The 15,571-nt window shown below is 41.9% G+C and overlaps 2 protein-coding genes across 2 annotated transcripts; both read left to right on the plus strand.

Annotated features, from left to right (window-relative positions):
- The first annotated feature begins 629 nt into the window (after positions 1-629).
- Positions 630-2,134, plus strand: LOC138592239 (claudin-10-like). Its single transcript, XM_069662963.1, has 5 exons — positions 630-937; positions 1,011-1,172; positions 1,249-1,330; positions 1,418-1,525; positions 1,637-2,134. The coding sequence occupies exons 1-5, from the start codon at positions 706-708 to the stop codon at positions 1,827-1,829; spliced, it is 777 nt and encodes a 258-aa protein (XP_069519064.1). The 5' UTR covers positions 630-705; the 3' UTR covers positions 1,830-2,134.
- A 998-nt stretch (positions 2,135-3,132) lies between these two features.
- dnajc3a (DnaJ (Hsp40) homolog, subfamily C, member 3a) lies at positions 3,133-15,486 on the plus strand. Its single transcript, XM_069663234.1, has 12 exons — positions 3,133-3,339; positions 3,881-3,991; positions 4,100-4,224; positions 4,487-4,561; positions 6,489-6,641; positions 6,781-6,962; positions 7,064-7,183; positions 7,507-7,612; positions 7,720-7,840; positions 13,876-14,008; positions 14,395-14,543; positions 14,861-15,486. Exons 1-12 carry the CDS (start codon positions 3,258-3,260, stop codon positions 15,013-15,015), a joined length of 1,512 nt encoding a protein of 503 aa, XP_069519335.1. The 5' UTR covers positions 3,133-3,257; the 3' UTR covers positions 15,016-15,486.
- Positions 15,487-15,571: the final 85 nt, after the last annotated feature.

Here is a 15,571-nt window from a genome sequence, read left to right on the forward strand (position 1 = left end):
AACCTTTAAAATGACAATTTTATAGTTTGTTCTTCTTCATTATTGCTGAGTGATTATACTAACCATTTGGAAATTGCAGGACATTCTACCACAGGCTGTGCTAGGCCATATACTGTATTAAAAGTGGACATCTCCACCTTGACATCAACCACTGTTTTTTTTGACTAGGTGCTTGATGCCTTAAGCTTTGTATTGTGTCTGTAGCCAGCTTGGTTGTTTTGACCAAGTGACCATATCTAGATGAGAAGGCGAAGCTGAAGAGGAGCAAGGGCTTGGCAAAAGCTAAGTTGTCAGTGTTGAACAGGTTATAAGCTAGGCTAATACATTAGCTGGAGGTGTTCTATTTGTGGATGTAGCCAATCAGAGTAAAATGATCTTTTTCCCATTTTTCACACGTGCCACTGCCTTGATCACGTTTTAATCTTTAACACATTATTTAAAGTAATACGTAGGCTAAATGGAAGCTGCTGGTAGTCTCATGTGTATCATACAAACAACAAACACATCACCAAAGTGACCTTTGGGAAACAGCAGAATCTCAGTTCAGGGCAAAACATGTAATGATGTAAACAAAGCACCTTCAGCGTCCTGTGTGTTTGTCGGTGTCTGATTCAGTCTGCAAACAGAGACCGAGGAGGCACACGGGACAAGAGACGTTACTTGGATTAACCTTCATCTGTCTCAAGGCTCATATTCAGGGCAAGCATGAGTTACAGGACTGTGGTGATGTACATGGAGATCGGCTGCTTTGTGGTTTGTGTGTGTGGGTGGATTCTGGTTTGTTCCACTATGCCCACTGAGATCTGGACTTGGTCTGAGGTTGACAGCATTGTCTTGACCACTTCGAACTATTTCTCCAACCTGTGGAAGGATTGTATATCTGACTCCACCGGAGTATCTGACTGCAAGGGAATCCCATCGATGCTGGCACTGCACTGTAAGTGGAATGTATCTAAGCACTAAACAAGTAAGCCTTTTAATAGTTGCTTAATATTGTTATTCTCTTACAGGGGAAATTCACTTTTGCCGTGCTCTCATCATCATCTCAATCATACTGTCTTTCTTTGGATCCATTCTGGTCTTAGTGGGAATGAAGTGCACAAAGATTGGGGGCACAGAGTTAGCTAATGCAAGAGTTACCTTTGCCGGGGGGATGAACTACCTTATCGGAGGTAAGACTTATTTAAAAGACGTCATATTGCACTAAACTTTTGATACGTTAAGATTAATGTGCCTGTGTTTTTTCAGGGATGTGCTCTATGGTTGCTTTCTCGTATTATGGAAACAAAATAAGAGCAGAATTTCAAGACCCTTTGTTCAAAGCGCAGAAGTACGTACAAAATCATCTTATGTCATGCATCAAAAATAAGATGATAAAGTGTGAACATAGATGTATTATTCTTGTATTCATTGCCAGGTTTGAAATAGGCGTTGGTGTCTTTATCGGCTGGGCAGGCTCCACCTTACTTGTCGCCGGAGGCCTTATTTACAGTATCTTTGCAGGCAGAGAGGGGTGCCAGTCAAGGTAAAATGCAGCTACTGTGTCATTGATTTTTCACCCCTGCACTTATATTATTTGCCTCCGTCATCATGCGGATAAAAGTAACCATACATTCCTTCAATCTAAACCCCACAGCCCGGAAAGATACCCCGCCTACCAGTACCCGGACGCCTACACAGTCGTTCCAACAAAAAAGAGCATTGCATCCTCGGTTCGTTCGGAGAGCAGTGAGAGCAGAAAATCACGGACCACCAGCGGCAGCAGAGCCAGCAGCATCTCTAGGATCACCAACAGCACCAGGAGTACAGCTACTAATGCATACGTGTGACCTCTTTTCAGAGGTGGAAATTATTATGTGTTTCTGTCCATAAAATATAAGTGGCACTCTGATGGTTTGACGAGATGCATCATTTGCAATTAGGTGCTTGAGTGGTTTTTCACATTGAATGTGTTTATGATATATATATAGATATATATAAAGATGTTTGGTAGTATATTGTTTTATATATGTGTAGCCTGTATAAATTAGGGATGCACCGATTGAAATCAGGGCCGATATACTGATGTTTAAAAAAACAATTTTGCCGGTAAATTTAAATGTACCGATGTATATATAAACATACAATTAATAAGACAAGGTTATTAATGTTGATGTAATGTCAAAGGTTTTCTAATTTGTAATAAAAACAAAATATTGATTTATAACTGAAAAAGTGATTAATTTCCTCACACTAAAGTTGTGAAGTTGAATGAAAGAAAGGATGATCATAATTATGCCTGTTATCCTCCAAATGTGTCCGTAAGTCCAAAATTAGATATTCATGTAAGTAATTTCTATTAGGGGTGAGGGTGTATTGTCTAATGCAATGGTTCCAAATTGGTCCTGAGAAAACATTTAGGCCTATATATTCTGAGCATCAAGAATACAAGTGATACATACAGACATAAAGTCACAGTCTCTCTTTTATTCACATTTCAAGAGAAAATGTGAATCTAAAGGATGGAGGTACAATTACTTTCTTGGCTTACTAAAAAATGTCTATCAAGCTCAGAAAAACAAGCCAGTTTTATGACATTAATGGCATTTTTAATGCTTTTTCCAGCTAATCTTTTATAAACAGGTTATTCCAGTTCCAGACTTTAATTCTTTAGTTTATCAGAAAAACTTCTAGTAAAAAGAAGTCTAAATCACTGAATTTAGAGATATAGTCTATGGTTCTGACTGAACAAAAAGGAAGGACATTTTTAAATCATAAAAGGAAACTGTAAAACACATGAAGTGCACTAAAACGTAGGCTACAATAGTGTCTTTTGTACGGAATAAGGAATACTCAAATACCGTAAAACTACTTTGAATTTGAATTCAAGAGATTATAAATACTTCTACCACCACTATTCTTATTCTCTCTCTCTCTCTCACACACACGCACACACACACACACACATACACACACACACACACACACACACACACACACACACACACACACTGGCACGCCGTCTTGTGCTGCCGTGGCTCCTCTCTGTTGAACCATCAAAGGTGGGCGGGGTTTTCAAAACAAACCAGCCAATCACAGCCGCCCACGACCGGGTCGGTTGAGCTCGCTGCTCTGCGGTGACAGGGAAAAGAGGAGCAATGCTGACTAGCAGTCAACACATGGGACTGTTGAGAATTAGGTGAAACATTAGTTGAAACAAAATCGGCTGACGTTTGTGGGACATAACGAGAAAGAAGCCGTCTGATGCAACTCTCATCATGGTGTCCATGGACCACATAGCTCACAAAATACTGACATATATCCCATATGTTCTTGTTTTGATTGATATGAGATATGAAGGTAAGAAGCTGACCAACAGCTACTTTACTAGTATAGCTTAAGAGACCTACTAGCTATTAAGTGTTAGCAGAAACTAGATACAACTTTGACAGTGGTTTACACAGCCTGAATTGAATCAAAATGAAGTTATGTCAGTAATGTCATTGAATGCGTTAGCTAGCAAATCGATAACTGTTAGCTAAGGTTAAGCTAGCTAGGTTAAGCATATTTATAGCGAGGTAGACTGTTTTTATCTATTTTACTATTAGTTAAAGTAAGTTAACCTGCCGTATTTTGCAGGCTAGTGATTTAAAAAAGTGAACTAATGACTTTAGAGTAAGCTAACCTACCGTCAACTTTCAACATAAGTTTCTTATATTAGCTAACCTGCGTTCAGTTACTTGTCAAAGTCCTGTCACTGATTTGATCTACACGCTGCATTGTGTCGTTGTTTTGTGAACAATGTGAACAAATCTCGCAGTCAAATATAATCATTGGAGTACTGTACTCTAGCAGTCTGTGGTAATATGCTCATTATGTCGGTGTTGTGCATGTTTTCCAGGAGTTAAATGTGGCAGGGATGGCAGTGTGGACAATCATATGGAGATGGGAAAGAAACTGCTCGCTGCTGGACAGCTGGCCGATGCCCTCTCTCATTTCCATGCCGCTGTGGGTACGTGACAAAAACATGGCTAGTACTGAAGAATGCTAATCTTGTTTTTTACTTCAGCAAATATAATGAGTACTTGCGAAGTCAGTTTTTCTTTGCTGTTATTGTCAGACGGAGATCCAAAGAACTACATGGCCTTCTATAGGAGAGCTACAGTGTTTCTAGCAATGGGAAAGTCAAAGTCTGCGCTGCCGGATTTAAGCAGAGTCATTGAACTCAAGCCAGACTTCACATCTGTGAGTAATACTTTTTAGATCATTTATTTATTTATTTTTTACGAAAGTTGGACGAGTTGTACTGTCATACTATCATTCTGCAGAATAACACTGTCACTACAGCAGAAACACATCCACACAAATTAAATCAATTAGAGGAAGTTGATATTTGCATGCACATAGTTTTCATTTTGTAGTTTAATCTGCGTCATGCACAACTGTCCTGGGAAACCGGTCTGTTGTGTCAGCTGTGTTGATAAGTTCTCTCTCCCTCTCGTAACAGGCACGCCTTCAGAGAGGTAACCTCCTTCTGAAGCAGGGGAGACTGGATGAAGCAGAGAGTGACTTTAAGAAAGTGGTAAGTGAAGAAATATCCTGTTGTTAACTCTAGAGCTACAAAACTGAGAAGCAGTTACATTTCTTTTAATAAGCAGAGTTCTCCAGGAGGTGTCAGTGTTGATCCATAGCCTTGCAAATAAAACTGAATGAATACTGGACTTGATGTTTTAGTAGTTGAAGTTATTATCAGCTTTTTTGATGTAGAGGATATTTATTTTTCTGCATGCAGTGTGCACACTTGATTTTTTCCCACTACATCTTACAGTTATACTGTGAGACATGTTGTTATCGATCGGGTAATAAGGAAGTACTCAGAGAAGAGGAAAACCTTTATCCCTTATCCATCTTATAAGATGCAGGCAAATAATTATGTTTGTAGTAACTTTAATTTGGGCTTTTTAGGTGCATGTTTAGGATGCATGTTGGAGCTTGCTAAAGTATTGAAATTGTCCCAGAAGACATAGCTGTCCTTGTTATATCCTTATATAATTATTATATTCCATTTAAAGCTGCTGAATCCACAGGTGAGGTAATCATGCCGGGAGACAGTAAAGCTCTTTTCCCACTGGTCAAAAAAGCTGCTAACACCCGGCTTTTGTCGCTTAGTGGGAAAGGTTACAATCGGCTTTCAGACCCGGTTCAAATGACTCTGCAGTAGACCCGTGTAATTATCGCCTCGGCTCCAATCGGCATCGATGGGAACACAAAACCTGTGTCAACACGCTAATCTCCGCCCCCTTTCCGGCGCGATGCTACGCTCCGTCTGTAACTTCTGCGACTCCTCGTCACCTCAGCTACAAATTCCGCCCGTCTCCGCCCGAGCAGCGCTCGAACATCGTTCCAAATCTGTCGGCGCCGAGTTTAATAAACAGACTGAATGAGTAATAGATACATTAGAGACCTTCACTGTTTACTAACCCTGTTTTGGGCACGTTTGTGACGTCAGACGGTGACGCAGCAGAAAAGAGACAGACAGGAGTATACTTCACTGGCAATGGGAACAGAGACAATCAGCGTTTATTAGCAGGTCTTACCAGGTTTGAAAAACCTGCGTCAATATGCTAATTTCATATAAGTTTCTCTTCCATAAGGGGATAGAGTGTGAATGTCAGATAGTGTCACATTGTGCCAGGGGCTTCAGGCAAACTTGCTGCCTCATCGGCCTGATCAGCTCCTCGCCTTTACATTTCTCTATTTTGAACTCTCACAAAACCAGTAAACTTTTAATATCTGCATTGTGGGTTGAAGCTGAGTAGTTATCTTACAATCCTGTTTGGCAGACTGTAATGTAAACACTCAGGAGGCAAATATGAAAGAGTGCAAAATGCTACAGACTGCTGATCTGTCTTATTGGTGTTTATTTTAAAACAAGTTCACTCTCTGGTAGTGTTTAAGAAATCGGTTTTATAATTGCAATCCAGCTTGATGTCTCTGTTTTTAAAGGCCAAAGAGCTCCATCCCTCCATCTTTTTTTTTTTTTTCGTCGACAACATTTTGGTATAATGTCAAGGGATCCGTCCAGAGGTGCATGCTTGCCCTGCTGCTTCAGCAGTCCTCCACGTCGGCCCAGCATAATGCATCACATTTAATGCATTACGCTCTTTCCTAAGCTGAGCTCCCAGGAAACACTTAGAGGGTACCCAGGTCTGTTTGTAATGGATGTGTCGTTCACTGAGATTGCTCTTATGAATATGATGACCTCTGTGATGAGGATGATTAAAATGTAATGGGTTTAGGGAATGGTAAGCACTGTTGCTGCTGGGATAGGCAATGCTTTCAAGAGGACCTCTTCAGTATATAAGGAGCTCCTACTGGAATCAGATATTCTCAAGCATGTTATTCCATACTTTCCTGGCATCAATCTTTCCTAGCCTTTATTTTCCAGTTTGGCTGCGTTAATCATGACTTTAGTTTGCAATTGAATGCCTTCTCTTGCAATGTTCCAGCTGAAGTCCAACCCCAGCGACAAAGAGGAGAAGGAAGCTCAGAGTCAGCTGACGAAGTCGGATGAAATCCAGCGGCTGGTGGCTCAGGCGCGCGGCAGCTACGAAAGCCAGGATTACGTGACGGCTGCCTTCCAGCTCGACACCATCATCGAGGTAAGATAGCTACCTCGTCAGCATTGCCTTTTTCTCCTGCATGCATGACATTGGTTGCTCATGTTATCATCAGTGCAGAGTGTACAGAGCATTTGTATAGCAACCACGGTTTGTAAGAGTTATTGTCTGACTGTTGCAGACCTGCGTTTGGGACGTGACCTCTCGTGAGATGCGAGCGGAGTGTTTTATTCAAATGGGAGAGATGGGGAAGGCCATCAGCGACCTTAAAGCTGCGTCCAAGTTGAAGAATGACAATACACAGGCTTTCTACAAACTCAGCACCATCTACTATAATCTGGGAGACCATGAGATGTCCCTCAAGTAAGAGACGCTCTTATACTATTTAAGTATCGGGATGTACAAAGTATGTATGTATGGAAATTGAGCTTCTTCTTACGTTCCTCCTCTCGTCCGATCGGCAGTGAGGTGCGTGAATGCCTGAAGCTCGATTCCGATCACAAGCAGTGCTACAGCCATTACAAGAAGGTCAAGAAGCTCAACAAACAGATCCAGTCTGCAGAGGAGCTCATCCAAGAGCAGAGGTGTGTGTGTTCATTCATTGCACAGCCCTGCAAACATAAAATAATATCCCCTCTGAATAGCAGGGATTGCATCAGATGTAAATTGACTGCTTCCTTCCCTCGAGCGCTCCGACATCTCTTACAAACAGGCATGCAAATCCCATCTTTACGTGAATAGATGTCACTTCATATTTGACACACATAAGACATCATATTCAAACGACTGAACAGAGAGAGAAACAGGGTGGTATGATGTCTGTGGGTGCAATGATACATGGTGCATTCTGCTTTATTGATAGTGTCACAGTGTTGTTCAAACCGGTGCCTGCTTCCTGTTCTTTTAGGTACGAGGACGCGGTGAGCAAATATTCAGCAGTGATGAAAACCGAGCCCAACGTGCACCATTTCGTTCTCCTTGCCCAGCAGCGCATCTGCCATGCGCTGGCACAGGTGAGAGCCCTGTGCTGCTGCCATGATATGTTTAGTCTCTCTTTGATTTTATTAATAAAACTTATAGAATTAGAATAACCAACTTGTCTCCTGTGTGTCATGATCAGAGCCAGCAGGGGAGCAAAGCGATCCCGGTGTGCAGCGAAGTCCTGGAGTCCGACCCGGAGAACGTTAACGTGCTGAAGGACAGAGCTGAGGCCTACCTGCAAGATGAGCAGTATGAGGAAGGTAAGCGGGTTGGATGTACGTAGATGTATGTAGTTAAAATTGTTTTATTTATTTTTCAAATAAATTTGTTTGCTATAATTTCCATCCCAGAAGCAAGGCAACACTAGCTGTGCTCTCTCACAACATTGACCTGCTTTCATAAGCGACTTTCTTAGTGATGATCTTTTAAATACCGTAAAATTCGGTGTATAGGTCGCACTTTTAATACTTTTTTTTTCATCCAAAAAGTGGGCTGCGTCCTATATACCGATGCGATCAATATACCGGTATAAAATGCAGGGAGAGGTGTTTTATTGTGTTACTGTATAATCTAGCTAAAGTTTCGTCACGGACATGTGCCGTCGTTACCTCCACCCTCACAACTATAAACGTTACCGTAGGCTTAGCTCAACTGCCACACTAGCCGGTAGCTAGCAGGATGCAAACTCAGCATGGCGAAAACAGATGGTACGGTCTTTGGGCGGCTGTGGCTCAGTGGTAGAGTCGGTCGTCTTTCAATCGGAAGGTCGGAGGTTCGGTCTCCAGCTCCCTCAGGCTACATGTCGAAGTGTCCTTGGGAAAGACACTGAAACCCAAATTGCTCCCGGCGGCATAGCCAACGGGTATGAATGTGATATCTGATTGACAGTTGGGCACTTTACGTAGCAGCCTCTGCCATCAGTGTGTGAATGGGTGAATGTGACATGTAGTGTAAAAGCAGCTTTGAGTGGTCGCAAAGAAAAGTACAGTCCATTTACCATTTGATATGATCGCAGAGGAAATCGTCAGGCAGGAAGGCAGAATCAGAATCTAATCCCCGTATCAAAAAACAAGATTTATAAAGCAAGTGAGGTGGCAAAAGAGTTGGGCGGGGCTAATTTCAGTTGTTTTGTATCGACTTTGAGTTGGTGAAACAAAAATGTTCTTAATTTTGAAGTGATGAGAGGCGAGGTTATTTTTTAAATGTTACACCGGACCAAGTCGGAAATAATTTGTGTGTTTCAAATGAATTGAAATGGTAAATGGTCTGTACTTGTATAGCGCTTTTCTAGTCTCCCGACCACTCAAAGCTGCTTTTACACTACACGCCACATTCACCTGTTCACACCGAATTCAACATGTGACTGTAGCAGTCGGGGATCGAACCCCCAACCTTCCGGTTGCGAGACGACCGACTCTACGACTGAGCCACAGCCGCTAAAATAGTGTTAAAATAACTTGCATAGACATTTTTGTTAAAAACTGCGTCTTATATTCCATATTTTACGGTAATACTGAAACCTACTCTGATTTGCCAGTTTACATGTAGCCTAAATGAATGCAGTCTAATTCAACAGTCCTGCAAAAAAACTATTTAAAGGTTATGATGTGTGTTTCTGCTATGAAGCCTTTCATGAACGTAAATCAGGTGGACAAAAGAAAAGAAACATGTCACTGTTGGTACGATTTCCTTATAATTAAACTGCAGCCCTTTATATGCTTATATTTAATGCTGTTGTATTACACAGCATCGTGTAATAACAGGCACATCAAACTGGTGCTGTAGCAGGAGTCGAACACAAGGGGCCCTTGTAACACTACAAACATACACATTAAAAGAAAGTTGAAATATCAATGACACATCATATATGTATCTCACCATAGGATCGTTTGTCGACTGGAAGAGACTCTGTCAGGCAGTATGGAGTCAGAGAGGGACGCTCGGATCCAATTTAATTTCACCTCATTTAACACGATCTCTGTATTCACCACGGAATTCATTTTGACTTTGGATTTGAATACGCACAATACAGACTAAATGTAGATAAATGCAGCCAGGCTTCCATACCTAATCGACTTAAAGCGTTTGACTTGTACGTCTGAAGCCTGAAATAGAAAATGTGTTTTGTCAGAAGAAGTAAAATTAGAATTTGGTGTGGAGCACAGTGTGTTAGAAGGAAGTGCCAGATGTAGAGCTGTCCTCCACTGTTGGCTGAAATTATGCACAATTTCTTGTTTATCAAGCCTAAAGCCATTCCTTGGTGGCAGTGCCAAAACACACACACACACACACACTCACACAGCACTTACTATCTCCATAAAGCCTTTTGCTGGCCGAGGGGGGATTAGGCTGAAACAACGGTCTCTGCTATCCGTGGTTAAATCTCAGAAAGTCCGGAGATGGCAGATGGTGAAATCCCCAGGAATAATGCGTGCTGCAGCCATCACTTCACCTGTCACCTGATGTTCCGCCGCCGCCGTGCAAACAACCAATGCCTGCTTTTTATGTTTATCTGTCAATTAAGTTTGAAATTCAGTGTAAACCAGCCCAGCAGCCATCTCACTGTATGTATGCGTGTACACATAACCAATGTAATATCCAGACCCCGGTTCCTATAGAATAATTTTCACTGCAGCTGCTCAGTGCATCACAAACAGTCACACATTCAATATGACGTTCAGTCTGATACAAGACAAAAAACACTGCATCAGATATTGCGAAATGTTATCACATGTATAATCAAATATAAACAAATGTACCCTGAAACAAAAAGTAATGGTTGTGAATAGAGATAGACCGATATGGTTTTTTCAGGGCCGATACCGATACCGATTATTAGTAGTCAAGGAGGCCGATAACCGATATTTGGAGCCGATATTCATTTGCAGTAAAAGTGAAAATATTGGCGTCAAAATTTTGAATAATACAAACTCCAACACTTAACTTTGTTTAAATGCCTTTAAGCAAATGTTTGTTGAACAAACATACTGAAAAAACTGAAAATTTAAATAAATAAGTAAATAACTTCCTGAAGTTTTATAAAGTAAATAAAACAAAGTTAAATCAAATTAGCAAAGAAATGAACTTTTTCTCCTCTCCGCCGTGTGTGTGAGCACTCTGCATGCACAGCGTTCACTGCTGATTGGCTGTTACCCGTGCCATGGCTCTGCGTGTAACCAATCAGTGCTGTGGGTGGGACAATGCTGGAGACAGAGTAGTGACTGCAGACAGAGAGGCGCGGCTGCATCAGAGCCAAAATAACCCAGTTTTAAATTGATCTCTTATCGGCCGTCGGATTAAAAAAAAAAAAAAAAAAAAAAAAAAAGGCCGATATGCGTCAAAATGCCGATAATCGGCCCGGCCAATAATCGGTCTATCCCTAGTTGTGAAGCAGGAGAGAGGGAGCAGCTGCAGAAGCAGAAGGGCAAGCATGCGATGTAAGGATGTCAGGGGAGGCATCACTTGAATCTTGAAAGAATGAATGGTCGATACAAACAACCCGAGAGATGCACATGTATAGAACATAGCAAGTAACAAGTGGCAAATTTAAAACGAGAATTTGGTCCAACTCTTTTCAGATGCAAGGACAAAACAAGTCTGCAGCGTGGTATTTAAAAAAAAACAAAAACCAAACCGACACAAAGGTCCAATTAAAGCAACAATTAACATCCCCCATGTCTCCAGGCAGGTCAGTAACAACATCCTGTGGCTGAGCTGAGGCCGTGTATGTTGTCATAACATGGCATGAACACATCAGCGGGAGGGAAGGTCAGACCACATGTGGGCTGTTAAATTGTCAGAACCCACGGGTGTTAAAATCACCTCAGTGCACCTCACAGGGTAAACAAGCTTCAAAGCACTCGAACGTGAACACAAACAACCTGCAGCTGCTGCAGCGGGATGTGAGGGTGGAGAAGGGGGCTGTCTTAATTAATATAGAGGTTTATTTCAAGCTTTTTTTTTTTAAGGGTGAGAGGGCTGAGGACACGGGCCAAATATTGTTGTGCGGGTCATTTTTTGTTATATTTAATCACCAATTCTGGCTTCAATAATGTTTGTTAAATGTAAGCTTTTCATGCGTCACTGAAAGCTATATTTCACCTGTCGGAATATTCCATTACCCCCGTCACATCACACAACCTCACAGTCAGTATTCTCTACTGCTATTCTACCGTCTGATGGCATCAAATGAGCTTCATATCATCAGATTGACATGTATATTATTTCGCAAAAATTACACCTGATACCATCCATCCGTTATCTTCCGCGAATCCGGGGCCGGGGTCGCGGTGGCAGCAGGCAAAGCAACCCAGGCGTCCCTCTCCCCAGCAACGTTTTCCAGCTCCTCCTGGGGGATTCCGAGGCGTTCCCGGGCCAGACGGTATATAATCCCTCCAGCGAGCTCTGGGTCTGCCCCGGGGTCTCCTCCCGGTTGGACGTTGCCCAGAAAACCTCCAAAGGGAGGCGCCCAGGAGGCATCCTAACCAGATGCTTGAACCACCTCAACTGGCTCCTTTTGATGCGAAGGAGTAGCGGCTGTATTCTGAGCTCCCTCCAGATGTCCGAGCTTCTTATCCTGGAAACTAATTCCGGCCGCTTGTATCCACGATCTCATTCTTTCCGTCACTACCCAAAGCTCATGACCATAGGTGAGGGTTGGAGCGTAGATCGACTGGTAAATCCAAAGCTTTGCCGTCAGGCTCAGCTCCCTCTTCACCGTTACAATGTCCGCATTACTGCTGATGATGCACCACTGTTCTCCGGCAGAGAACCACGGCCTCAGACTTGGAGGTGCTGACTCTCATCCCAACCCGATTCCATTTATTGAATTCCCTCTGGGCTGTAATTCTTTTTTTTGTGATCATAAATGTTGATATTGTTAAACATTACATCACTAAATTTACTACTTCTGAATCATCACTGTCACTATTGTGTCAGCAAGACTCAAACAGTTGATTAAAATTTTCTCTTTCAATGTAAAACTTTAGTTTGTCGTAAGTTAAAGCTGGAGCAAAAAAACCTCCACAAAAAATAAGCTTGATTTTGGAAGCATCCAACCGGAGAGATGTCAAAGCAGATTTTTTTAAAAAGCATTTTATTTATTGATTGCTGTCAGGAAGGGAAGAGAAATTTGAGAAAAAAAATATCTAACAAAGTGAATCCCAAATACATTGCATACCCTACTTTTAAATGTAACAACATGTCAGCCCTGCTAGTAAAATAGTTCTAAGGAATCGTCTGACAACCTCGGGATAAATTGCAATCACGTTGCAAGCTCTTCTAGACCCATGGCCACTCCCATAATGTTTGACTGGCTTAAAGCTGCATGGCTTGAAAGCTGCCGTTGACATCAGCCTCAGCTGCACTAGCAAATTAGCGTGCTAACAAGGTAAACTTAAGATGATCATTATACCTGTCACTATGAGCATGTTAGCATGCTGACTTTTGGCTGGAATTTTATTAATTCTTTTTTTTAAAGACTTTTTTTGCCTTTATTGCCTGCAAACAGTGCGTCAAAGACTGCAGCCTCTGTACACGGGGTGTCTGCTCAACCAAATGAGCTAAACCAGCGCCCCTCGTTGTTAATTCTTAATTGATAAATGCTAGAGATAGACCGATATGTTTTTTTCAGGGCCGATACCGATACCGATTATTAGTAGTCAAGGAGGCTGATAACCGATATTTGAAGCCGATATTCATTTGCAGTAAAAGTGAAAATATTGGCGCCAAAATAACCCAGTTTTAAATTGATCTCTTATCGGCCGTCGGATTAAAAAAAAAAAAAAAAAAAAAAAGGCTGATGCCGATATGCGCCAAAATGCCGAATATCGGCACCGATAATCGGCCCGGCCGATAATCGGTCTATCCCTAATAAATGCATTGGCAATTTCCAAACTCCGCCACAAACTACAGCAAACAGTGATTGAATGATTCACTGTATTTACCAGCAGATATCTAATATGTCACTCACTGGAGTATTTAGAAACTGGATGTAGACCAGCACCTCTGCAGTGCTGGTGTAACGATAGCTAAATAGAGAAAATTAAGGCAAAGATTAAAAAATAATGCAGTTACAGTGAGCGGATCCATGTGCATTGCATTGGTTTATCATGTAAATGGAGGCTCAGACACATGCAGGGATTCCAAGCCTTGTTCAGAGACTCCCAAGCAGGGTGATTGCTTGCCACAAGGCTTAAAGCCGGCGTTATTCCATTGAATCAATGTACTTCACTTCCCATTATCTGCCGCAGACGGGTGAGCAATACTGATTCTTTTCTGCATTATTGTTTCGCAGCTATTAAGGACTACGAGACGGCAGGAAAACACAGCGAGAATGACCGTCAGATAAAAGAAGGCCTGGAGAGAGCGCAGCGACTCCTCAAACAGTCCCACAAGAGGGATTATTATAAGATCCTGGGAGTGAAGAGGTGAGATTCTGCTCGTTTCTATACTTGTATTCAAGTCAGGGAATTTTACAGAGGCTTCGGGGTGAAATAAATAAGATTGGGTGGTTTTACAAGACTGCATCAGCAGGCAGTTTGTTTGTGCTTTCAGATTGTGTTGAACAACCACTGTTCCTCAAAAGAGCCCATCATTTATTCCTATTGAACATTTTTGTGTTTAGAACGAAAGCAGGAAACATTTTAAAGCACTTTATAGATGCACAGAGTTAAGGTTTGTTACTGCAGAGCCTGTGGGGTAACCCGGACATCTGGACAAGTATTATTAAGTCCAGCTTATGTTAAAAAGAAAGGAAGACAAGCTGCGTTAATCTTCAGTAAATGTGCTGAAAATACTCTCCCTGTTGTCGCAGAACTGCCCAGAAAAAGGAGATTATCAAAGCCTACAGGAAACTGGCACAGCAGTGGCACCCCGACAACTTCCAGGATCCAGAGGAAAAGAAGAAGGCGGAGAAGAAGTTCATCGACATCGCTCAGGCCAAAGAGGTGCTCACCGACCCGGGTAAGAAGTGTTTGGTCTGCAGAGTCGGTGGGAAGTTGTTACTGCGAGTCTTCAGTAAATGTCAGGCCTCAGAGGGCCGGCTGTGAGGAGATTGCTTGAGACTGTATTATTTTACTGGGCGTCATTTGTATTCAAGTAAGATGGTTTTATGCAAACCATCTTATTGAAGCTTTTTGAAGTGGTGAGGTTACACTTTTAGCTGGACTAGTGCCACAAATCTACCACAACTACTAATTAAACTATAGGAAGTTTGATTAGTCTGTTAAAGCTATTATTTTGTTCAGCTGTTCTGAACTGAAATCTTTCTGCTTCTTCAGAGAAGAGAACAAAGTTTGACCACGGGGAGGACCCCATGGATCCAGAGAGCCAGCAGGGTCACCATCACCAACACTTTCACGGAGGCTTTCACGGCTTCCAGGGTTTCAATCCGTTTGGCTCCGGACCCTTCAACTTTAAATTCAACTTCAACTGAGGAGGCTCGAAAGCCAGCCGTGCTGGAGCGAGGTTTAATCATTTCCTCCCTATTTAAAAGGGAGATCACCGGCATAGGGAATGTCGGCGCATACCGATAAGCCTCGCAGAAAACATGGAGCAAATTGTGACTTTAATTCAGTGACCTTAATTAAAGATGCACCCTTGTTGTTGAATAATACAACTTGAATTCCGTTCAGGGAAGATCTGTTGCTATGCTAACAAATATCTGCCACGTGTGAAGCAGCTTTTATCTGTCAAAGTCTAAGTGGTTTATCTTCCACTCACATCCTTTCCTTCAGCTGTACACTTTACAATTCACATCCATTCAGAAGATTCACTTTGTACATAGGTACAGAACTATTTTTATATGAATGGACTTTTTCTGAACTGTAAATAAAGACCTATTTATGTACATGAAATTAAAGTGTTGCTGTGTGGACGGGTTGGAGAGTGACCATTTGGTAAATGGCACTTAAAAATGTTCTTCAATACAACATCTAACATTTCCCATCTTTCCTGCTTTTCTTCCCATAAACACATTTTTAAGAGATGGT

The sequence above is a fragment of the Semicossyphus pulcher genome, unplaced genomic scaffold (genome assembly GCF_022749685.1).
Source record: "Semicossyphus pulcher isolate SPU_LCO1_2020_fin unplaced genomic scaffold, fSemPul1.0.p SCAF_15, whole genome shotgun sequence".
Lineage (NCBI taxonomy): Eukaryota > Metazoa > Chordata > Actinopteri > Labriformes > Labridae > Semicossyphus > Semicossyphus pulcher.